At 41.9% G+C, this 24,818-nt stretch overlaps 8 protein-coding genes across 8 annotated transcripts; 5 read left to right on the top strand and 3 right to left on the bottom strand.

Annotated features, from left to right (window-relative positions):
• Nucleotides 1-1,094: 1,094 nt before the first annotated feature.
• Bfra_010004 (putative gpi anchored protein) lies at nt 1,095-5,058 on the top strand (the record flags this gene model as incomplete). Its single annotated transcript, XM_037340339.1, has 6 exons — nt 1,095-1,305; nt 1,442-1,694; nt 1,745-2,044; nt 2,103-2,364; nt 2,439-3,197; nt 4,159-5,058. The coding sequence occupies 6 exons, from the start codon at nt 1,095-1,097 to the stop codon at nt 5,056-5,058; spliced, it is 2,685 nt and encodes an 894-aa protein (XP_037189562.1).
• An 815-nt stretch (nt 5,059-5,873) lies between these two features.
• Bfra_010005 (putative alpha glucanase protein) lies at nt 5,874-7,507 on the top strand (the record flags this gene model as incomplete). The annotated part of the gene is made up of 4 exons (XM_037340340.1): nt 5,874-5,894; nt 5,971-6,509; nt 6,536-6,961; nt 7,021-7,507. 4 exons carry the CDS (start codon nt 5,874-5,876, stop codon nt 7,505-7,507), a joined length of 1,473 nt encoding a protein of 490 aa, XP_037189563.1.
• Nucleotides 7,508-9,191: 1,684 nt separating this feature from the next.
• Nucleotides 9,192-9,939, top strand: Bfra_010006 (uncharacterized protein; the record flags this gene model as incomplete). Its single annotated transcript, XM_037340341.1, has 3 exons — nt 9,192-9,359; nt 9,520-9,650; nt 9,801-9,939. 3 exons carry the CDS (start codon nt 9,192-9,194, stop codon nt 9,937-9,939), a joined length of 438 nt encoding a protein of 145 aa, XP_037189564.1.
• A 1,144-nt stretch (nt 9,940-11,083) lies between these two features.
• Bfra_010007 (uncharacterized protein) lies at nt 11,084-11,694 on the top strand (the record flags this gene model as incomplete). Its single annotated transcript, XM_037340342.1, has 2 exons — nt 11,084-11,475; nt 11,544-11,694. The coding sequence occupies 2 exons, from the start codon at nt 11,084-11,086 to the stop codon at nt 11,692-11,694; spliced, it is 543 nt and encodes a 180-aa protein (XP_037189565.1).
• Nucleotides 11,695-12,648: 954 nt separating this feature from the next.
• Nucleotides 12,649-15,267, bottom strand: Bfra_010008 (uncharacterized protein; the record flags this gene model as incomplete). The annotated part of the gene is made up of 1 exon (XM_037340343.1): nt 12,649-15,267. The coding sequence occupies one exon, from the start codon at nt 15,265-15,267 to the stop codon at nt 12,649-12,651; it is 2,619 nt and encodes an 872-aa protein (XP_037189566.1).
• A 2,150-nt stretch (nt 15,268-17,417) lies between these two features.
• Bfra_010009 (uncharacterized protein) lies at nt 17,418-18,694 on the bottom strand (the record flags this gene model as incomplete). Its single annotated transcript, XM_037340344.1, has 6 exons — nt 17,418-17,716; nt 17,774-17,841; nt 17,892-18,009; nt 18,061-18,308; nt 18,364-18,488; nt 18,545-18,694. 6 exons carry the CDS (start codon nt 18,692-18,694, stop codon nt 17,418-17,420), a joined length of 1,008 nt encoding a protein of 335 aa, XP_037189567.1.
• An 851-nt stretch (nt 18,695-19,545) lies between these two features.
• Bfra_010010 (putative benzoate 4-monooxygenase cytochrome p450 protein) lies at nt 19,546-21,186 on the top strand (the record flags this gene model as incomplete). Its single annotated transcript, XM_037340345.1, has 3 exons — nt 19,546-19,839; nt 19,896-21,029; nt 21,079-21,186. 3 exons carry the CDS (start codon nt 19,546-19,548, stop codon nt 21,184-21,186), a joined length of 1,536 nt encoding a protein of 511 aa, XP_037189568.1.
• Nucleotides 21,187-22,505: 1,319 nt separating this feature from the next.
• Nucleotides 22,506-24,007, bottom strand: Bfra_010011 (putative o-methyltransferase protein; the record flags this gene model as incomplete). The annotated part of the gene is made up of 6 exons (XM_037340346.1): nt 22,506-22,822; nt 22,888-23,164; nt 23,237-23,400; nt 23,515-23,601; nt 23,653-23,754; nt 23,848-24,007. 6 exons carry the CDS (start codon nt 24,005-24,007, stop codon nt 22,506-22,508), a joined length of 1,107 nt encoding a protein of 368 aa, XP_037189569.1.
• Nucleotides 24,008-24,818: the final 811 nt, after the last annotated feature.

The raw sequence follows: 24,818 nt of genomic DNA on the forward strand, positions 1-24,818 counted from the left end.
TATGACTGACACGTGTACGTTGATTTATCTCTTTTATGGGGACTTGCCCCCAAACCCCCAATCCTCGCTGCGCTCGAACTTTTGTAGGGGTAACGGTTTTCTTTGAGGTTTTCTGCGATGTTTAAATTGAAAAAGATTATGGATCAGTCAAGATGGCTGCTAGCTACTTACATTCGGTGGTGAACAAAGCCTCCCGTCATTCGGAATCTGATCTAATCAGATATCACCCACTCTCTATATTTATTAGAGTGTTCGCTACAAAAATAGCATGCGGTGCTGCGGGGATAAAAACATTCGGCGGTGTTTTTGTCCGATCGCGGCAGAAGTATTATACTTAAGTGTTTCAATTTCTCCGCGTGTGCCGCTGATGCTGCGCCGTCGGTACCGAAACATCAGACCAACTTACTCGTGTTGCAGATTGCGAATGTGGAGTTGTTGATTAGCCAGGTAAGTGCATGGGCTATGTTTTCTTAATAAAGTCTTTGCGGGGGAGATCAGGTTTGGGGGCGGGATTGTTTCGCTTTTTATATTGTGATGTTGGAAAAGAGCATGGGCCAAAGTGAACTTGTTTATCAGGATTGAGTATTTGGTAAATCTCAGCAATCATTCTATTCTATTTTCTTGGGAAGATGTACCAGACCTTTTGAAGTTTTTTACTGACAGAGGCTCTTGAGAGTCTGCACTTTCAATCACTTGTTCGCAGGGATTTATAGCCTGAGTGGAGACCTGTGAAGGGAGGGGTGGGGTCGAGGAGAGGCTCTTTCCAGGTTCTGCACACCCTGGATTACCAGTTTGGGAACTTCGATACAACGCAAGAAATGCACAGCCCTTGATGTTATCTCCCCGTCTGATCCTACGTATCACATTAGGATAAACTGCATAATGAGGCTGTCAGGCTCTCGCGTGAAGGATGCGGCACGTAATTTTTCGTGAGTAACAAATTATTTGGGGGCCAAATGGAGGCTTAAATATATATTGGAATGGTAGTAGGTTCGAGTGTTCAATTTTTTTTCTTCTTGTGATTAGTTTCTTGGATCGATTGGTTCGAGCTTTCATCTCGCCTAATAAGAAGCTTTGATATTTGTTTAACGAGAATGTTGTTTCGCTACGAGAGTTTAGCTTCGTTATTGGCTTGTGTTCAAGCTGTCGCGGCTTTGTATAGCAGTGATGTTGAGATTTCTCAGAGAGATTTTTCTTCAAGGCAAATGACTAGTTTAGGGGCTATCACCGTGCGTTCTGCGGAACAAAAACGAGGCGTCGCAAATTTTAAACCAAATTTGGAGTGTACTCATCATTATGCCGATCGTAAGTTGGCGTTCTTTCTTTCTTGGGTTCATGGTCCGTCCGATGAAACCGTCCGATCATACATCGGATACCGAAATTCTAGAGCAAGATTTCATGCTTTGTTGCCACGATTTAATGAGATACTAATGACGTGTAGATGATTCAATTATTCGAGGAACACATTCGAGATTCGCATCTACATCGTTGAAATATAAATTACCTGCAGTCACTCTGGAAGATATTGAGCTCAATGTCAAAAATATTCTGTGCTCAAAGTCGACCATCATCGTTGAATTTCCTTCTGCGAATTTATTAGCCGAGGCAGAGAACGAATGGAAAGATCTATCAAAGTTTTTGGTTATTTCGTCACATACCGGGTGTAATGTTCAGAACGCGCGGGCTCCATATTTGTAAGTGACATCGGTAATAATGTCTCGAAAATTACTTACAAGTAAAATAGAGTGTCCAACGTGGAATATGCTCACAAATCCAATACCGCAATCCTCTCCGTGCAACGGATTGAATGGAGCGATGCTTATGATACAATGGAAGTAAAATTCGGTATGGGTAAATACGATAGTAGCGCCCTTCGTATACACAGTGATTTGCGCAAAAGAATTACTTCATCAGTTTCAGTATCATCTTCTGAAACTGTCTCTTTTCCATCAGCGCCATCAGCAACACCAACCTCGGATACATCAGTTCAAGATATTGGATATTCGGTACCTGCGGGATTTAATCTCGGAAGTTTCGCTACTTCGTACGTTCATACATTACCTTTAAGTCATTGACGCAATGTGACTAACACATCTGATTAGAAATGATGGTGCAGGTGGATCTTTATCGATAAATTGTGGTAATTGTTCTATCGAAGGTTCAATCGAATTGATTCAGGGTGTCTTTAATGTTAGCGACTCCTCTCTAGATACAGAGAAAGCAGTGAATTTTGTAGAGCATGGTTATTTCGACATGGTATTCAATGGACTAGGTGCGCATATCGAAATTGATTCCGCAGTTGCGGGTACATTTACAGAAACATTCACTATGGAACTTACGACATTGGCTCTACCGGGTTTCCAGGTATTTCACCATTTACCACGCATCTCTTTGACCATGGGATATGTCTCTTACGGGCATTCTAACACATCTTCTAGATCCCAGATATCGCCGCGATAGGTCCGATGTGGATCCCAGCAATTCAAGGTTCTATCAGTGTCTCTAGGAATCTCAACTTCACTTACGGTTTCGACGTTTCCGTCCCAGATAAATCCTCCATGCGACTCAACATTGGTAATCTTACCGAATCAACCTCTTCTGGTTTTAGCGACTCCGCCATCACCGCTCTCCCCTTAATTGCGACTGATCCCTCAATATCCCTGACTCTCTCACTAGCACTTCATTCCGAAATCCTCCTCGGTGTCAACATACTATCAGGCAAAGGTTCCATAGCCGCCGGCGCCTTTCTCGATCTCCCCGCTCTCTCCGTAACAATCTCCGAACTCACCTCGGTAGACGAGAACTGCAATCCAGCTCAAAGCTCCTCCTCAAGTGTCAAAGATCTAGACTATTTCTCATCTCTCACGAACATTGTTCCACAAGCAGATATAGCGATAGGACTTCAAGCCGGGATTCAATTGAGAATTCCAGATCTACACTTTGTGGAGAATGTAGGGACGACGGCTACGCTTGCTGGAACGAGTATGTTGCTTCCGACGCATTGTATGAGTTTTGATGGGGGGAAGAAGGAGTTTGTTACTCCCGGGGCTACTGGGAGCTCGAGCTCGAGCTTGAGTACGAGTACGGGTACAGCGGGAAGTTCGAAGAAGTCGAATGCGGAGAAGATGATCTCGGTGCCGGTGGTTGGGGGTGAAGGGTTTGGAGGATTGACTTGGATGGCGGGGCTTTTGGGGTGTGTAGTTTTTGTGGCGTTGGGGTTATGATGATGATACTATGATTTTTATGTCTTGGGTAATGAAGGACAAGGGAAGTTCGATATGAGTTTGTAATCATAGCTTATGTCGCTAATTAGTAAAGTAGATTGAATGTTTCCTGACACATAGACTGCTGTCATAATTAATGCCTGTAAAAAGAAGCGATAGTCCAAACATCCGTTTCCATCCAAAATACACAATTCCAAAGTTGGATACAAGCAAGTGCGAATTACAAGGAATTCCAAGAGGACTAGGTTCATAAATTCATTCCTGATGATGGCAACATAGAGAATTTCATTCTGCGAGGAAGCGGAGGCATACTAGTCAAGAATGAGGCAGAAGCCAGGATTTTTAGATTCATAGAATGCTGGTTCGATGGTTCGAGCTGGGAGAGTTCCTCCAGAAATGATGAAGTGATTGCTGTTATTTTGTGGTCTAACGGGAGGACTGGAGCTTTTTGTTCGAGAACATCAAGTTGTTCGTCCGCTTTCCCAATGAAAAGCTATCAAAAGTCAAATATCAATCATATCAGTGCTGAATTCATGGATTCGCGAAATTTGTCAGGTGTTAAGTGGCCGGAAACCCGAAACGTTGAATGAAGCATGAACGGGAAGAAGATATGCAGCTACATCAATCAAACATACGAGAATATTTGACATTATATGATATATTGCACTCAAGATGATATATCTTTTGTTCTCATACAATAGTGAGGTACAGTAAATATTTCAGAGCCAAAGATGACGTTGAAGAGCCTTACGTAAGCTCCCACAAGGCTATTACTGGCCCGGATAAAATCGTGACAATTATCTGTAATCATTACATTTGTCTTCTTTTCCCGCCAACTCTCCTTATCTTTACAACAACCACGGAAGAGAATCTTGGAAACAAACATTAATTCATTCATTTTGACATCAACATCAATATGGCATCGATTTCCCAGTCTCACGATTATGAGAAGCTCGATTTCAGCGAAAATCTATTCGAAAAACTTCCGAGGGAATTGTTGCTGCCAATTGTCAAGTTAACCTCGGATTTAGCGTCGGCCTGGAGCTTGAGTTCAGTTTCTTCGGCGGTTTATTACCTTATTGATGGTTTCGGTAAGGAAATTGTCGAGACATTCTTGGAAGCAAGTGAGCCAGAAAAACTTCAAATTATTTTCGGCCACATCGTGCTTCTGAGATTGGGAGAACACCCATCAAAATCGATGGATGAATTCAAAGACAGGCAGAGATTTAGTGCACTGAATAAGATAGGCAGGCCCTTTACTGCCCAAACACCTGCAAATCATACGTTCATGGACAATAATAACCGAGCCTTCAAATCTAAATACGAATTGCTTCCCGAAGAAGTGTCGTCAGTGATCATACGTGCCGTTCTACGAACAGCCTACAACATCAGTCAACTTACATATATATGTCACAAGCATTTTCTCGATAGGTGTGAAAGCTTTGAATTTTCAGAGCCGATTCACCTGAGATCCTCGAGACCTGGAAGCTTCCTTGAAGTCAAGCTATCGGAATATCGCAAGTACTCAGTTCGAAATGTAACCTTCCCCCTACCTTCTTGGATTGAGCAAAAGAGAATCACTCAGACATTTTGGTACATACAAATGTTTTATGATCTAAAGAACAACTCTCAAAATCTTCGCTGGGCAAATCCAGATCTTGATAGACTTAAAAGCATGAATGTTAAAAGTTTTCACAATAATCCAGGATGCAAGGCACTTGAAAATGCGATACTGACCGCTGCGCTTTATCCGAGAGAAAATTCTCAGCGGCTTTCGTCTGAATCCACCAACCAAAGCGAATTCCCAACTCTTCGACTTCCCAACCAGATATGATTATTTCAATTTACTTACCTGTCGAGCCGAAATTCCCGGATTCAAGATCGGATGGGTGGGGAGAAAGCGCTCACTCTATTGACCACTCACCCTCCTCTATACCAGGAATCTTCATTCCCTTTGTATCATTTATGAATCCCAGACTATGGCCTCCAACTAGAATTGTGCCATATGAACATTTCCGTCGCTTAGGTTTTGCTATATGGGACCGGAAGAGGATGTTTGCTTTGGGGCTCGCAAACAAAGCTAGAGAATATGAGATGTTTTATAATGCCAGAGAAATGACGTTCAAATACTTGAGTATGTTACCTCGGGAAGAATAGAGCGGATGGGTTCATTAAATAACAATGCCAGTCGTGATTGTTTAAAGCACAGGTTCGAGTTTTAGTAATGTCACACGTGGGGACTTACGATTGTTGAACTTGAGGACTTTCGATTAATTATATTGAATGATTATTCTCAAAGGATCCCAAAAATTTACGGAAATCTTACTATTGAAATCTTATTTCCGTACTGAGTTTGAGGTGCGTCGATTCGCAGTCAAAAGACGCAAATTAATTCACCAAAACCGGCTTGAGGCAACATCATACCTAATTTTATGGCCCTGTAGATATAGTCACAATCTCCAATAACATATAAACCACTAACTGGCTGAGATTTCCGGCCGTAGCAGCACCGTTTGTTGGCCAATTCCTTTGCGCCCAAACTCTAATGGCATTTATGCATTTGAATCTCACGGCAGCCTTGTGCGTTATTAAGAGATATGCTACACCTGCTCCATTTTCCCACCAAGCATAGCCATAAAACTTTTTGCCATGAAGCTGGTATTAGGGTCGGTAAGTATGAAAATGTTTATCTCAAACCCGTGTCCAGGCCAAAGGAGAACGCTGGCTAATCCTGATTCAACAAAAGCCCTCGGTAGCTCTACCCGTGGCTGGTTCTGCGCTGAAACCAGCTATACCAGATATTTGTTACTCACTAGAAACTACCCTTTGTTTATCTGGAAGTGTTACCGAAATGTTCCCCGAGGCTCAATTTATCAACCTCAGAACGTTTACTGCACCAACCATCACCACCAAATCGCTAGTTGAAAGATCAACAGGTTTATCAGCTACCTCATCAACCACCACTTTAATCCCAATTTGTGTTCAAGCTAGAGAATTTTGTTGGTCTCCCGTTCCAATACCCACACCATTGCCTATCAAGATTCCATCTCTCCCGGAATTTCCTCCAATTCCAAACCCACCTTACTTTAAATTCCTTGACATTTTCTCCATTGATTTTCCTCCTGATAAATCTAAATCGACAAGTACATTTAGAAGTGGTAAATTAGTGGAGCCTACCTGCACCTCAAATTGTGGAAGCCTTTGCACAGCAAATTGCCGCACTACCGGAACTCCTACCTCCACTGAATGTGCGACAGAAACAGCAACAAACTATTGGTCTCTTGTGTTTATAGTACTTGTGTTACTACCAGTTCTAACACGGTTACTGGATGCGCTGTTGAGCCTAGTGTTATGACTTTCACGGCAACAAATTATTGTCCACTTGTCGCACTACAAACATGTGATGATGAAGAGCGATCAATAACTCCATTTTGGACTATGATACAAACTACTATTTCAGAACGTGTGTCAATATCGGGATTCTTATATATTGTTACCTCGGGGTCAATAACTGTAAATGGAGTGGAATACAGTGTTTCAGCAGTTGTGAATTCATCTGCTATGGTACTTGGAGGACTTACCGCTACTCTATATCCTCTGGCTGTTGTATCTTCTGCGTCCATCACTGCCCCTGGCTATGGAACCAATCCATTAACACCCACAAGCACGGTTGCTCCAGTGCAAAGTACTACCACTTCATTATTACTAACCCCAACACTTAGCGATCCCAATGATGAGCAATTATATTGTTTAAGACAGCATAATGATGGGAATTATGTACCTTTCAATATCACAGGGGAGCAAGAAGTTCTGTTTTCCTTTGTAATCAAGGCAATACTCTTTTACCTGGTGGTCCTGCCTACACATATGTGTACACGGATCCAACAGGTATTAACGTCATCGCACAAGTGAATTGGGCCTCTGATCAAACCGGAGGTAGTCCCGAAGATGGCTGGTCATTGGGATCTGAATTTGATATCTGTGAAGCACATTTCGATTACAACGTCTTCTTTTACGATGATGAGAGCATTGATCATAATTATGGTGGCGCTTATATTTGGCATGGTCCCCTTGGATGCATTGAATACATGATATATGCGATCAAAAGTGGATCGGGAAGTAGTAGTTGTAGCTATTCTGAGGATGATGGATGTACTCCAGAGAGTCCGGCATGTTGTGCTGATGGAACTTGTGATAGTACACGAAAATCGGTTATGAATCGCGTTACCCTTATTTCAGAGAGCTTGGGACTCGCTAGGGATCAGAATACGACCCAAACTTGAGACTTTTCTAATAGATACTTTGATTTTCATGCAATAATGGACAAAATTACTCTGGAGAGTTTGCACACCATATCCGCAGTTGCCATCTATTCAGATGCGATGAAATTAAAGGAAGACTTCTGTGGAAGGATCTAATTGTTGATAGTTGTAGGAAAGCTCATCTTTCTCAAGGATCTGTGGTCACCAGCAGTCTCTCACACTTGTGAAAATTCTGGATTGTGGATGTCGGTCGAGGTAGGAATGGAAGGAGTATCAATCAAGGCGTTGTGATGTCACGTGTCGTGATTAATACTCCACAATATTGGTCAACACATACCCCGCACCCCACAGTCCGCAGCAATAACTAGGTGCTGGAGTAAGAATTTATGCAAGATTCACACTCGAGTAGTTCTTCATTATCTCAATTTCTATTTTTAAATCTCTTCTATTACCCACTTCTCTTTTATATCTCTCAGAGACTCCCATCGAAAACCTGTCTGCCATTCCCCCATACTGCCATCGTATATTACCATTTTTCCAGCATGTTTTTCCTTGAACTATCCGCATAAACTTTCATCATACTATCGTAAGACACATCCGTGGAAATCAAACTTTGTTCCATGAAATCATCATCAAGTCCAAGACCTTTTGCGCCTTCATAGCCTGGCTCAGTTGCGACCCAACCAGGAGCCATAACAAAGGCATTTAGCCAGCATTAATTCGATCAGTAAGCCAATTGACAACAGCCTTTGAGGGACCATACGCAGCATTGCTGATCGGAGGTTGATGTCTAGCGACAAATTAACATCAGAGATTTAACAGGATATCCAATGGTGGGATGGCTACTCATCAGCCGCGCATCGATCAATACATTGAATGAATCCTTCACAAGTATATTCGAACGTTTTGATCCATTGAATAACACACCCTATGGCTGTAGTCAATAGCTTTCCGCTCATATTGGTACTAGCCAACCTGGAGGTTCTAAGATAATAGTTTATCTTTTACCCTAGAATTGTCGCAGCATATCCCATTCAGCCCTCGTCATGTTTAATTGGGACTAGGTCTTGTCTTCACACCTTCTTCAACGTCACATGCCAGGTTTTCTTTTCAGCCTCATCATTGGCAATTATGGATTCATGGAGTCATGACAGATGTAGTTCATTTAAACTTTTTACAAAAAGACTTGCATCTAGATACATGCCGCTCAGATCTCATGTATTATTTGCTGACTCTTGAAATCTAATTCTAGAGATTGCTGAAAATTTCGATGCTAGAGCGATCAAAAGACATTTCACATAGTCTCCATATGTTATACATGAGTCAAGTGTGGGATCACACGCCAGCCTCCACGAAAATTATTTCTTTTTTATTTTGCTTAGAACTGAAAGATTTCAGGATACTCACCTGTTATTTTAACTTATTTCCCGCCTCTTTCCGTCACACGAGTAGCCACTGAGTAGTACTGCATAATTGAATCGTGATTTTCGTTCATATGTCTCACACTTAAGCATCTAATCATATCGGGCGATAAAAATTTCGATTTCTTGTCCTAGTGGTAATCAATTCCAAGTCAACATCTCAGAAGCTACTTAGGTATAAGTATGAACGTCGAGGACTTTCACAGAAGTTTATCCTCTCCAAATACCTTGAGATCTCAAAAAAAAAAAAAACATTTTCCTCAATTGAAATATCACTTTACACAATGAAGTTTTTCTCCACAATCGTCATCGCATCATTCGGTGCATTAGTCACTTCTAATCCACTTCTTCCAGTTCTTTCATTGAGGGACAACTCCGTTACTCAATCATCATCTGTTATCCCCAGTTACACAGTCCTCAACGATTACTGTCAAAATGCAGGCCCTGATGCTGTAAGTCCATTGGTCTTTCTTTATATCTCATTTGCGTCTTGTCTCAGAATTGGGCATCAAATGCCTTCAACATCAGTGGCCTTGTAGTTTTCTTTTCCATCTTTTTACATTTTTCGCCTGATATTCGGATACAAATTTCACTTACTAACTTTTCTCTTAGTACGTTGGTGTGCAATACGATAACGGTGTCATAACCTCCTACAAATATGGCCAATGCTATCCCTACGTTGTAAATGGCAGTACCGCATTGGCAGCCGTTTTCTGCAAAAGTGTAATCTGCACGAACTGCTCGTATGTATCAAATTTTTCATTTTCTCCCTCCCCATTTCACGTGCTGTAATTTCGATAGCTCGAATAAGATAGCGACCATTCTATACTCCCCATTCTTTATCCTCCATTCTCCAAGCTTTATCAGAGGATATACTAACATTCTTAAAATAGCGGCGATAATTGCACAGACCCCAACATTGTTCTCACGGTTCCAAGGAGTTTGGTTTTGGTCAATCCAGCGGGAGTTGTAACAACAGTCTTAGGAAAAGGCGCAATTTGTCAAAAACTCTCGCTTGACTTGCCAGTTTAATCCTCAGATGAGTCAGAGCTTTCCATTGGGAACAATTGATGAGGTTTTGAGTTGATTGCGGTATATGGAAGATGGTTGCTATATGTTTAAGGGGAGGCACATACCTTTGTCAGTGTCGGAAAAGGCTTCAGAGTTTCAGAAAATTAATGTTGGTCGTTGTTGAAGAAAATTGCTACCATCAAAGTCTCTCGTGATCCAAATCCCAACCTAGTTCAAGTCTTTACACCTTCAGTCACTACTGTTTTTGATATTCTGAGATTTTCATTTCCGCACAAGAGTCCTTGTTTGATTCATCTGTCTAGGAATTGTGATCGAATCCACGTTTTAGTAAGAACCGGTTATGTGCAAACCGAAATACTTCACTTATGTCAATGCCATGAAAACGCTTGTATCAAAGGAAGTTGATGATGTCTAAAGTTTTTCTCATCGTTGCATCATCATCGAAATGAAAGGACTTGGAAATCTTTGTACTCGCTTGTAGCATTGCGCTAGATCGTCCCTATAGATTCATATTCAATTGATTGTGGCACCAACCGATATGGCCGAACACTAAATATACCGATCCAAATCATTCATTCACGTTTCGCGTTCCTCTATATCTATTTGTGTTACGATCTTACCTCTCAGCTCGTTATTTCTGGTTTCACTTTGTAGCACCATGTCAAATTACCATTACGAAGTTTTGTTTCGAGAACTGTCAGGCGCAGAGATATTCTTCCAAGACGCGAGACTGTGTCCAAAGAATGAATGTACAAGAGATTTATGGAGGCAATTTGAGATGTTTTAGGCTTTACTTACTTTATTATTCACGATTGTCTTTATAAATATCAGATATCATTTGGATATATCATCTCCCAGTCTGCCACCTTAGTGCCAGCTTGATCAATATTTCATTCTGTTAGTATATGATTCGACGTTCTCATGAGAAAATATTTACAGACTCGGCAACATGGCTTCGCCTCCAAAACCGACATGTCCAAGTTTTCTTGAATAAGTCAATTCAACAGGTATAAATCTTCGCTATCACCCCCTCAATAAAATGTCAATCCCATCATAAAATACACACAACATCTCATCCCTCTCATCCAACCCTGAGTATCAAACTTCTTATTCATTAATTCTGTGTTATAATTCATAAGGAAAAATGAAGATTACCACTTCCCTCACAAGTCTATTTCTCAGTTTCGCAAGCTTTACGGCTATCAATTCTCAAACGGCAGCTGACACAATCAATTCATGTCAAGCCCAGAATGCCAACAATGTAATAAGATTCCTATTCCTACCTCCTCCCCATCCTCACAGTCTCCACCATCTCACTTCTTCAATCATACAAACACTCTTCCTACCAAACTACCATATCTCAAATGAAACCCCCAACATTATCCAAAAGCTAACCATCCCAAAGTTCATCTTCGCAAGCTACTCTGGCGACCTAGCAGCAACCTACGCATATTCCCTTTGTTTCCCCTTTGAAATCTTCGGAAATACTCTCAATTCCGCCCTCTTTTGTCGTGATGCACACTGTTCTTTCTACAGGTAATTCTTTCCCCCTTTTCTTCATCGTCTTGATGTGCAAAAAAACTAATCTCTTCTGACTCAATCAGCGACGATGACTGCACGATACCCTCAGCTTTCTCAATTACTCCTATTCCTTTCATTCAGAACCAAGGTCTTCCCACAAAACTAACATCGAGCTTGGGGTGGAAGAGCGCAAGATGTGGAAGTAGTTTGGTGGGGTTTACTTTGGGTCAGTAGGATAGCTGTTCGTGAGAATTTCAATTCGGAGTTATGTCTTAGGGGGAGGAGAGGGGTGGACACGCTTTTTTTTTTTTCTTTGCAATTTTTTGTGCTCATTTTGCCGCCTTGTAATTGATTATTGATTATAATTTTTCTGTTATCTGAAGTTGCCTGTGATCTGCCTGTGACACTGTGGTGCTGTCATCGGAGTCAATACAAGGCATTCAAGCTAATATTTTATTCCCAGATTCAGATGGAGTCTGCAGAATTTTGGCAGTGAGATATATGACGGAAACTGAACAAATTAACAACAAACCACATAATGATTTTAAAGTTGCTTCCATTGTGCCTGTATAGCGCATCATGATGGCTCAAAATCAAAAAGGGGTATCATCAGACGTCCCGAAGGACTTATCGAACTCTTTTCACGCTGTAATTCTGGGCTGTACACTAATACAATCAAACACGAGAGATGAGAAAATAATTGATTATCTTTAATCACTTCTTTGAGAAAATGACGCCAGGGTATCATAATGTGATCCTTACTGCCCTACTGAATCATCTGGGTCTTTCAAAAGATCGATGCCATGATCATTCCGCCCGTATCTCAACGACCAAAGTAGAATATAGACGCTAGATGATTATAAACTCCGCATAGAAATGCATTTAGTAGACCGTACTACAATTACCTCCACAAATTTCCCATCACAGAAAATTGCAAACAAAAGCGCCTCCACACCTTCCATGATACCATGCTAGACAGATATTCCAACGCCCCTATGTATGTAAGTATCCTATAATATGCGACGCACGAAGACAATGTACATATCCATGTCAATACCAATGCTTAAACACAAACCAGCGCATATGTATACCTATATCTAATCCCATACACATTCCAAACCATAATGCTGCCAGTACCCATAAGTCGTGATTCTTTTCTAATATCTTCAACGATTTCTGATACGCTCATCAAAGCCCGTCCAACACCTCATCCCAATCGGAAACCTCCCCATCACCATAATCGGTACTAGTGACACTGGCTGCCCTTTTATTCTGTTGTGTCCCGTTCGTGATAGCACTCACTTCCTTCTGCCTAGCTATGATTCGTGATGGTGTTTGAAATTCTACCTCCTCAACATCTATCTCACGTCTGCCCTTATCACTAGTCTTTCTCGGTGTGGGTGTGGGAAGAACCGCTTTGTATACCTCATCCCACTCTTTACTTTCAGCAAGCGCAGCTTTAAGCTGTCCATCTACTTCAGGCTCAAGGTCATCATCAAAGTTATGTATATTAGATGAAGTCGCCTCCTTGATTTCATCCCATGCTTTCTTACTCTCTGCTAAAGCAGCAGCCTCCAAATCTTCCGGTTTCTCGGTGAAAAATCTCTTTTTAGTAAACTTGTCTTCCGGTTTTTCCTTGAACCAAGGTGATCTTTTTGGTTTGGGCGTGGGTTCCATATTTGAATCAGCTTGTGGAGTACTTGGTTCAGCTGACTGACTTTGCAATCTTGCTGGTCGGCTTTGATGGTGGCTAAGAAAAGATATTGGATCTTGTGGTAGCTGTGAGGGATCTGCCACCGGTGATTTGGCTTCTGACACATTCTCCAGTCCAGCGAGTTCTTGAGCGGAGAAAATGGAATCTTGGCTACAAAGACTGTTTTGTAGATCCTCTATTCCTGCTGATATCTCTTCGTGAAAATCAATGGTAATTTCGCTTTCATTTCCTTTTTGGGGCGTTGAATCAGAAATTTCCCAATCCTGCGAAAACATCTTAAGTTCCTGCGTAGATAGCATGCCTACAAATTCATCATCAGCAGATGTAGAAGCATTATCCTTCACATCTTGTTTTTCTTGGCGGCGTTGATATGCAGAATTTCCTTCTAAGCCTGTGAAAAGCTGAGGTACAGTGGATTCTTCACATAGTTCTCTAGCTTCTTGAGTTGCACTTGGAAAAAAATCATCAAGATGAGATTCAAGAAATGCTTGTGTGGAAGGTGGAAGACTATAATCGTCGGTTGTTTTCCTGTTATTGACCGGAGCAACAGGGGACGTTCCAAGTTTGCTTTTCTGGGGAAGAGTTGGGGGACCCATGTTGATAGATTTTTCCTGGAGTGCCGGGCGTATATAACATTTGGATGTTGGGGCTTGAACAGGTGATTTTTGAGCCGGTTCTCGTTTAACACGATGAGCTTCGGGCACAAGAGAGTGAACGGATCCCTCTCGCGAGCCCTGCTGACCTAAACCTGTTGTTCGAGACACTGAACCCTCAGATGCAATGACAGTAGCAGTCTTCAATATAGCTGGAGCAACATTCAGTGATTTCTTCGCGGGGAGTGTGTTCCTTTTCAACGGCCAGGAATTGAGGCGTGTATTTGTTCCTGGTGCTGAAACTATATCGCAATTTATATTGGATGGAGGATCTTGTAGATAATCATGAGGTACTGTGCGTGAATGTGAATTGTTTTGCTTGTCGTGCGTCACTTCTGTAACTGAACCCCTGGAAAGATGTAATGGTGGTTTGGTATGTATGGATTGAGAGATTGATATATGTCTACCATGAATAGGCGCATGCCAAAGAAGTTCTCTTTCCTCCGCGAAATCCTTTACAAGACTGTTTGACGTGGGAGTTGTCGCTTTTGGTTCCTCTCTACAGATCTCTTTGTCAATTGATACTGCTTGTTTAATATCTGACTTGCAAGCTGCATCTGCTGCTTCGGAACGGATTTGAGAATCAAGCATATTTTCCAATTCAAATGCGTCATCGGGCGACATTTGCTCTCTTTCAAAATTCTTCATCCGTGGTAGCTCCTGCTCATCACTGAATGACGTGGTAGGGTTGTGAAACGGGGGTCTTGTCAGACCTGCAAATCTGGCTCTACCTAGATTCGCATTTACTGGGGTGGAATGCATAGAACTAGTGTCTAATAATGAGATATCGTTTTCTGACAAGGGCGGGAAATCTCCAAACTCGTCCTCGGAATCTTCTGGTAGCATTGGCGACCTCGAAATGACCATTTTTTCATCGTTCTTTTTGCTTGCAGGCTTTCCCTTTTGGGTTTTCTCTTCGTACTCGGAATTGTGACGCGCAATTTGTTTTGAAAAGACCTCATCCTCATTTTCATCCTCATCCTCGTCCTCGTTCTCGTCGGAATCCCTATGCGCAACTCGTTTCGAGGGTGGTTCGTCATCCATTTCATCGCACATAGTACCCTCAGACTCTTCACCTGTATTCGATGCCTCCCAAAATCTCTTGGTCCCCTGCTTCAAAAATAAAGAAATCCTCGATTGACTTGGGCGAACATGTCTGCTGGGTTCAGGTATCCCCCGTTTCTTCCTTTCTTCTTTCTGTTCTAATGCTTTCGCAGCTTTTTTATCTCTCGCCGCTTTGGCTTTCGCAGCTGCTTGTTCCTTTTCATATGCTTTCCTGTGCTTCGCCAGTTCTTCGGCGTCTCGTCGCTTTTGTTCGGCTTTCGTTATTCGTGGCGTTCGATTTGCTTTTTGATATGCTTTTTTTGCTTGCTTACTGGTCATTGGTCGATGGACTTTTGGCGCATCCACCAGTTCGAAAGTACGTTGCTTGCTCGGCATCTTGAATTGATTTTGTTTTGTTACATATTGCGAATTGCAAAAATAGTTGTTTGATGATTGACGTCGTTCAAGGCCGAGGTTGGACGTTGGAAGTGAGATATTCAAGCGATCTATAATTAGTCGATGACACGACGCGTTGACCGTGTTGACGCGGGGTCTGTTGCTAAGACAGATAACACCAAGTCACGAGACCTCGGAACAGACAATATTCCGAGAGCTATGATAAGAGCCACTACATTCTTTTAGGGCCAGATTTCAAGGCATATATTTCTTACGGTTTCCTTCAATCCTCTTTGCACAATGGGTTTTCGGATTTAGCTATACGCACCCGAGCACACATGCAAATCAAACCATGAAATCCTCGGTCTTCATACACGCACCTATCTCAGCAGTCAACAAGTTCTTGAGGTTCACCATTTCTGAATCGGGCTTTTAGCAGATACCCTTCGCAAACGCCGTACTCAACTGCGCACTCATCTCTTCAGCGTGTCTCTTACTCTGGAGAAAGCTATATACATACCTACTAAATGGATTGCCTCGAGTGGTTCTCACCAGTAAAAGTGTGTTTTCAGTTTATACTTTAAGAAGCAAGATTACAGTCGGTAAAGTTACCTGATTAATATCAAACCTTTCGGTGTGGGGGAGGTTTCTGAGACCATATAGAAATTTTGACGGTACAGAACTCGGAGAACCCGATTGAAATATGACTTGTATTTTATTCGCAACCGGAAAAGAACATGGAAATAGATCTGTTTACACCGGCTCATTGTTTTTGCTTGAATGCCTGTATAAGAACCCAGAAAGAATCCTGGTAATAGAGTGGGTACGCAGGTCAGCAGTGCTGGCCAACACCCGGTCACTAACCGTTGGAAATATTGATCTACTTACACTCGTTGTTGCTTTGATTTTCCTTGCCGTAAATGGATGCACGTTAAGACTCCACGACAGCTCCATAAATGCACTATCCGGATATTTTGTACATAATCAGTGAAACCATTATAAAAGTTTACTTGCCAACTGAATAGCAGATCTTGCGGTTTCATGACACAGGGTTCTAATTTCTAACGCTAAAACTTGTTCCATAGAGTTTAATGAAGTACAAAATACCCTAAACAAAAGGTTATCACTGGAATCGAAATTAATTCGTTTGGTTGGCAGATATAGCAATCGGCAAGTGAACTCTTCTAGTTACAACTACTTTACATGTTCGTCCCGGCAGTTTGGTACCTACCTATCTAGTGCTTTCCTCATCAGTGTGCCCGCATATATCGAATGGCAGTGGACCGGGTAAAATACCTAGGATGATTGAAAGTCAACAGGCATCGCGTAATTCCATGTCATGGTAATCACAATATACGTCGTACCTATTGGATAATGAGCATGAGCCAAGCCTCGGAGACCGGAAAGTGGGTTACTATTAGTGTCCTGGTTAATATATATCAAGTATTTAACAACCTATCCGTACCAAAAGCGGTCAATCCACTCCTGTTGCCAGAAAGCATGCAGGTCTACCGCTATGAAAATGAGACTACTCCTCTTGTAGTTTGCCATCCTGTGGTATGTGCATCTATCTAGCTTCGGAGTGTCATACTTTTTGGCCGCACAAGTAATGTTCAAGGTGTGTGTGGGGGTCCAATTTCAAAAATAAACTTTATAAAATATCCACCATACAAATTTCGGCAGAATCAGCCATGAGTGCCAGGTAAATATCACTTTTAATTTTTAATTCTCCTTTCATACGTGTCGGCCGAGATGAAAATCCTGTTCCACTGTGTAATCTTCGGTAAGATGGTACATTATTCAGAATGAGATACCGTGTAGGCCGGGGCTTCAAACTCAGTCCAAATGATATCCAAGCCCTTGATGCCTTGCTTATACTGAGCAGTATTTTGACCTTCTGTTTATGCACAGATCCATCCTATGAATCTCGGTGACAATCTCACGTGTCAGTGGTTTGAGATTCCACTGTCAAGAAATTGAGTGTTGCTCATGCAATGTAAACAAAATCTGGCTCGCACTATGGTGGCTGTTTCTTATACCCAATACTTGACAATATTTCCTCGGTTGGTTCTGATCCTCTTGTATATATTCTTTCTACCTTCATGTATCAAGTGTGCATTGCTACATTTAGAGTCTGAATATCATTTTCCTTAGTCAGGTCCCAGCATAGCTCGCTCACTATGGTAATCATTGTGCTCATCATCACTCATAGCGGTCGCCATTATAGTTGTGTCATTTTTGGGGCGTCTTTTTACGGCAGGAGGTGGTAAATCTTTTTTTCCTTCTTCTTCTAGATTATCCAGTCGATATCCTCGACTGGAACGCCTACCCGTACTTGATAATGAACCTTTCAAGACTTTGTACAGTGGTCGGTAAGTGGGTATTGTTGCAGTCAGGATTGTAATCATTAGTTCAGTAGACGACCATAATATCAACCCTATGGTTTCATCTGAAACAGACTGTTATTAATTCGGTATTGTATTATTGGCTACGGGGATCTACTCACAAGAATAATCAGACCTTGATGAGAGGCCATTCAGGTTCACTGTCCTAATCACACCACACACCATAGCACTATTTGAATATAAGCCTGTGTCCACGATTGTACCAGCAAGGCGGCCTACAAAATTCCCAAACTCATGGACGATGTGATAAGAACTTTCTCCTTCTTCTTCATATTTAACTTCCAAAGTATGATCCATGGTAGCGCAGCGAGAATGAAATCTGCTGCTGCGGAGGTGACTGCAAGGTATTAGCCAATATTGCGGAATAAAATCTGGAAGTGCCGCTCACCTCCGACGGTGATTGAGATGGCAGTAAATTGTTCTGTGGAGACCCAGCATTTGGCAGGAATGTATGGGTTCCAAACGTGAGCTATCGGATCACACCGAATGAAGTCAAATAGAGCGCATATGACGGCGATACCAGTGACCGCAAACATGGTAAAGTAGAGAATCCATTTGTGCCATTCGACAACGGCAAGTCTCAGCAAAAACACCGATGCTGAAGCTTTGCTGGTGGCTATGCCGATTATACAGAACCTAGAGTATATCTTAAATCTATTGCGTGTACTATTGGAAAGAGTTGACGACATACGTTTGACCAATGATCTCCGATCGGGTTGCATTTGCGAAAGCCTCAATGGTGAGATCCGAAGAATGTTGACCGAACCCTTGAGTTGTAGCTGCCGTGCAAGCCGCTGTGTATGGCATCAACATAAACTAAATACCCATTATCAGTACCGAAGACAAGGAGTGATTCGACAACCTCAACTCACCCAGCTGACTATGATCAGATAATCATCGAATCCCACGTTTCGCGTGATGAATTCTTTCGTGTAGAGTCTAAGACCGATTGCAATTAGAGCTATAACAGTCTCCGTCCACATGACTGCGACAATAGTAGGCCCTTTACCGGCTATCGCCATTTTGACTGGAAGAGAAGATTAATTGAACTGAGTTGGTTCCAAAGTAGGGTTCTTCTATGTAATATATAGGGAAGCATAATGCGTGTGTTTGTGTTGAAAATACCTGAAACTCGAGTCCAGCATAAGTTCGAGGTATGGATTTCCATCGAGAAGGTCGGCTATTTCAAAACCATTTGGTAATTTCCGTGACCACTTCACTGGTATAATCGAACAACAAATAATTTGACTTGTTGACCATTGGTCCCAGGTACTGATCATCAACCCTCAACTCCTCGGCTAGAAATCAAGTTTGATAAATTAATGCCGTTTGGAGCTGATATTGGGTAAATTCTCTTAAGAATCTAAACGTATTTAGAGAATACGGTTAAAAACTGCTGTTCTGGACACCATAATTTCATCCATAACATGGGACCGGATTCGCCTTGATTGATCCGAAGGAACATGTTGCATCATTTTCCCCCGCCACATCCTTACATCGGTAAAACTTGACCGTTGCAGTAAGAGAGCTTCGTAGAATTGTTGTTGAATTGCCGCCATCAAGGTTAGTGCCTAATTTCTAAGTCGGCTAACGGTATGAGGAGATTAATTTTCAAGCATCTCGGTATCTGAAATTTTATCATTTAGCTAATGTGGGTAACAAACCGTTAGTGGAGACCGATGAATGTCTATAATCTATGCAATGCTGCAAGTCAGCCAGGGGTACTTCAGATTATGCTTCCGTTCATCACATATTGTTTGTGACATTAACTATAGAATTTTTTGCTTGTTAATCACTTTATAAAACCTGGCCACCACAAATAATAGCCCCGCGTTTGTCTTTCTCCCATATCTCTTCTCTTCATCGCTAGATCATGGCGCCAGATATGTCTATCTTACAAGTAATTCTGTTAAGTATCTGCATTTTCGGATTCTATTTAGCTTGGTATTACTTTACGTCTCCTTTAAAAAGCGTCCCCGGCCCATTCCTAGCAAAATTCACAAATCTCTGGCGCCTGATAGATGTATACGGTGGCCGACCGGAACTCACCCACCAAACTCTCCATCAAAGATATGGGCAAGCTGTACGAATTGGACCAAATGTTGTCAGTCTTTCTGATCCAAAGCTCATTTCTAAGATATACAGTCTAAAGGGAGACTTTCTGAAGGTAAGTCATTGCAACGCCCATTCATCGTAGTAGGTTCTAACATAACGGATCAAAAGAGCGACTTTTACACCGTTAATGATACCAAAGTGGGAAAAGCAATTATCAAAAATGCTTTTAGCACCCAAAGCAATGAAGCCCATGCCCAAATGCTTCGACCCATCCAAAAATTCTACAATATGGGTAATGTATTGAGCTTAGAGAAGAGTGTAGATGACACCATCATAGCCTTCTTCAAACGACTAAATGAACTCTTTGTGGATGGCTCCAATGCTGGAACCGTCTGCAAGATGGAGGATTGGATGATGTATTACTCATGGGATTTCATCTCTCAAATAACTTTCAGTAGACCAATGCGCTTCATGGAAACAGCTTCTGATCATACGGGTTTCATTCACATCTCCGAACAAGCCCTGGATTACTTTGGAGTTATTGGTCAGATTCCCGCTTTGGATCACTGGTTGGGAAAAAATCCCATCACACCTATCGGGCCTCCCACTTTTGATAAAGCCGCAATATGGTGTGCGCAGCAATCAATAGCACGCCAACAAGGTATGGATGAAAAATCTACCGATAGGAAAGATATGCTGGACAGCTTTATCGATGTTAAAAAGACCAACCCAGAGTTGATGGATGATAATGCCATTGTGGGTTCTCTCCTCCTCAACGTGTTAGCCGGTGCCGACACAAGCGCAATTGTGTTGAGGTCAATCATCTATTTCACAATCAAGAATCCTCGAGTGCACCAGAAACTCATTCGAGAGCTCGATTCCGCAAATTTGTCTGTTCCAGTAGCCTACAAGGAGGCCATCAAGCTTCCATATCTCGAAGCTGTCATCAGAGAGGCTAGTCGTGTTCATGCAGGCGTTGGTCTTTTGCTCGAGCGTATTGTTCCTGCCACTGGTCTTACTCTCTCCGATGGAACTTTCTTACCTCCCGGAACAATCGTTGGCATAAACCCCTGGGTAACTAACCAAAACAAAAAGGTATACGGTGAAGATGCAAGCTCTTTTGTTCCAGAGCGATGGCTTCGATATGAAGATCTAGAAACAGAAACAGAGTATCAGTCTCGTCTTTCTATGATGAAACAAACAGATCTGAGCTTTGGGGCTGGCAATCGTATTTGTCTTGGAAAAAACATCAGCACGCTTTCAATATATAAGCTTATAGCTAGTCTATTTTTGACATACAATGTGAGTTCATCAATTATCCTTTATCTAGCCAGATTCTTACACAAAAAAGATTTATCTTGTAGACCCTGAGAAAGAATGGCAAGTACAAAACTCTTGGTTTGTCAGGCAAACAGGTATAGATGTAAGGATAGAGAGGAGAAAATCCGTCCCTCTTTAGAAAGATTGATGAAAGTGCGGAAATGATTTATTAGCCTTGTTCTCGGTGCGATTTAGTCGTACCTGATGTGGTTCTTTGTAATTATATTTCACAGGCTCTGCCTGCTCATTCTCACTTTTGATTACTTGAATTCCCGCATATTTGACAACATACATAGTTTGTAAGATGGTCGTCCAGCTGGTACCATGGATGTGGCTATCCAGTTGAGAAGTGATACTCGTGCGCAGAAAGTACTTGGCACTCCATCCTTGAGTTCGTACCACGATACATCATGTTGCCACTCATAAGTGTGAAGCTCAGGATTATCTTCTGAAAGCGAATTTACAATAACTAAATGTACCCATCTTAGATTTATGCGATTCTCAAAGCAAGTGCAGTCGAGTCGTTCGACCGGTAATCACTGGACATTCATTTCGGCACTCATCTCGTCTCTAGTCCGCACGGGAGTCATTCAGGCTAAAGCTCTCCTGGCTTAGGCTGTAGCCTAGGGTTCTCGGTCCGTGCCGCATTGGCGCGCTGTGACCAACGAGTTTGGTTGGTCCAACAAATCTGTCTATTCACACGTCTAACTGCATTTTGCATTATTACTGCTGGAATCCTTGCTTTATACTCTCTATCAACATATTGTTTTTATTTTCGATAAAAAAACATTGCCATCTGTCTTTTATATTCAAACCCTTGCCAACTAGTCGATAACTTATACTGCTAAGCCAGTCGACATTGTACATGCAGGGACTCAGTAATTGACATTTCACGACCCATACATCCCTCTGATTTTCTTTTGAAGTACCTACACTTCCCCTTTCTCAACTAAGTTTCACGCGATCTACTAGAATCGAAGTCCCTTGCATATAATCCAAACACTTCCGTGGCACTATGAAAAGCCCAGAAGGTGGTGAATAGAAGAGTATGCTGGGCTAATTAGGAGATATTGACCGCGGGAAGAGCATAGAGATCAAAGTCATGGAGATGAACATCCGACGCTCATCAGTAACCCAATCATGTGCTGACCCGGCTTTTCATTCTAACATTGAATACTAATAGAGTATTTGCGGTGAATCGATGGAAGCTTACGAAGCTATATCAGAATTTAATACTGCAAGTATCAAACCCCTATCTAATGACAGTCCGCATCAGTCCAACATGCTTCATAAAAAGCTTGATGAAACATGTTCAAAGCCTTTATTAGATCTTTGCACTATTCAACCTGATAAACATTTTTCTGACTAGAACTAGAGCTTTCGAATGAAACTTCTTATCTCTTAAACAAAAAACCTTAGGTTTCACCGGAGTATCTTAATTTATCTGCATTGATTGACTTAGGCAATCTCACACTCAATGAAATTCTCGCTGATATCATCATTTGCCTTCCAGATTCCACTGATCTTCAACCCCGCGGCAGCAATGTATTCCTCATGCAAAGCTTGTGTACGTTCCATCCCTCCTCCAACAGCCATCATGTTAAAGTCTTGAGCCATCATATATTTTGATGCCCCTTCTGCTGGAACCATCCAGTCGTTGATGATCATCTTGGAATAACCTGTTTTCATGGGTCTACGGATGTAATTCAGAATTTGGATCAGGACGGCTTGTGGCCAGTCATGGGATATATGTCTGAGATAGTAGAGTCGAGCACCTGTAGTCGAGAAGTTATCATGATTTGATAGTTTCACTGTTCTCATGGGTTGCGATAGTACTCACCTTTAATAGGCAATTCGGTCATGAAATCATGGACCAAGAATTCCACTCCTGTAGTGTCATCTCTGTTTACAGGTAGTCCGTGAGCAAGATCGGTTACAATATATCTTCCCGGGAGATCGGGAAACTTTCTCTTCATAGCAATGGCTTGATGGCCCTGCCCTCCTCCGACATCAACCATCATAACCGCTTCGGAATCGATTAATGCACCGGCTGCAAGTCGATCCATAGCTGGATACATGTCGAGAAAGTTCTTGTGACCATCATTGAAACTTTGCATCTGATGGAAATACTCTCAGTCAGTCAAAAAAATCCGAGATAATCAAAGTGATGGGAAGATGACAAAACCCACCAAAAGTCCTATAACTGGCATATGATCAGTAGTTTCTAAGATTTGCCATATAGTCGCACCATCTTTGAAACCATAAGCTTTCGCGAATGGCGTATCTGTACTACTTGTAGGATTTGGATACTGCTTGTCTTTCAAGAACTGAGGTATGAGCAACCAACCGGGAGCTAAGAAATCGAAACTGTGTCAAAGGAGTCACGTTAGCTGTCCGGAGTTAAACATCCACGGAAAAGAAGGATCTTGTCATGATTTAAGACAGGCTTGATTTCGTATGTTGGAACATGCCTTTGAAACAGTGCTTGACGTATAACCAGCTGAAATATTTCCACCGATAGCTCCAAACGACTCGAGACATCGCAAAACTCGGCCTGTCAATGTCTCAGCCATGTCCCGGTGAATATTTCAGAGATCATACTGACAAATGAGAGTTAGATCGGCGCCGGGTGTTCTTTCGGTAATATCAGCCGCAGTTTTAGACGACGTGTTCTCCAATAGCTCAAATATGCCAAGATCAGCAGCAACTCTACAGGCAACGGTTTCCATCATTTGATTATCGAGAAGTCAGCAGAATTCAAGTTAGTATACCTCGAATCGTAAGACAGTTCATGTATTACCTGGAAGCAAATCTTTTTCGACGGCATTGTCTTGTCTCTCTAATGACAGGGATACATTTCTCACTTCACGGAGTGACTTTTCTCTCTCATTCTGATTTTCGGGGGTATCTGCTGGAAGACTATCTCGAAGATTACTTAGAATTTCGAATGCGTTGGCCATCGTTCCGTTTTGTGCATAAGTTACAACGGGAAGAGAAGCAGTAAGAAATTAATTGGAAGGGGGGGCTAATAAATGAACATGAGAAACACCTGGACAAATAGTGACAAAATTCGGCTTTTCGGTACATGTCGTAGGTTCCAGCCGCATAACGTAGCATTTCATTGCAAATCGCTCAATCATACACTCGTTATTAAGCGCCATCATTTAGTTGGTCCGCAGAGTTGTTGAATTCCAGGATTATAAAATCACCTGGTCTACAAACTTATTTAACTCTATAATTATAAAATGATTAGCTTTGATAACTCCACATATACTATGAAGATATATCACAATCCGTAATCGAAACTTACGATATACTATTAACTTCTGCAATACGCACCAAAAGTCGAATTTATCACTACCCATACCAAAAGACTCCCTTCCATATCTCCACTCCCTATATCTTCATATCCCCCCAATATCCGGAGACAACCCCGAATCTTACAGTATCATCTTCGACCAAACCTGAAGACTGAGCAAGTCTTCCTGCATCCCTCTCATCAATCTAGTGACACTGACTCCGAGTTTTCGATTCATTGGTATTAGAAGATAAAAGGAAGTGATTGTTATTAATCAAATATATTTCTTGCCAGCTATTGAGAGCTTTGCTAAAGGCTTGATCAGATAATGAAGTCACGTATACACGAATACTATCACAAGTTAGCAAGTAGATGTCAAGTTGATGATATCACGATATAATCATAGTCAGATACTCTCTCTATCAACATCATCAACCCTCCCCCAGCCGAATCTCATCATCCAACACTCACCC

This window comes from Botrytis fragariae, assembly GCF_013461495.1.
Source record: "Botrytis fragariae strain BVB16 chromosome Unknown tig00000163, whole genome shotgun sequence".
Classification (NCBI taxonomy): domain Eukaryota; kingdom Fungi; phylum Ascomycota; class Leotiomycetes; order Helotiales; family Sclerotiniaceae; genus Botrytis; species Botrytis fragariae.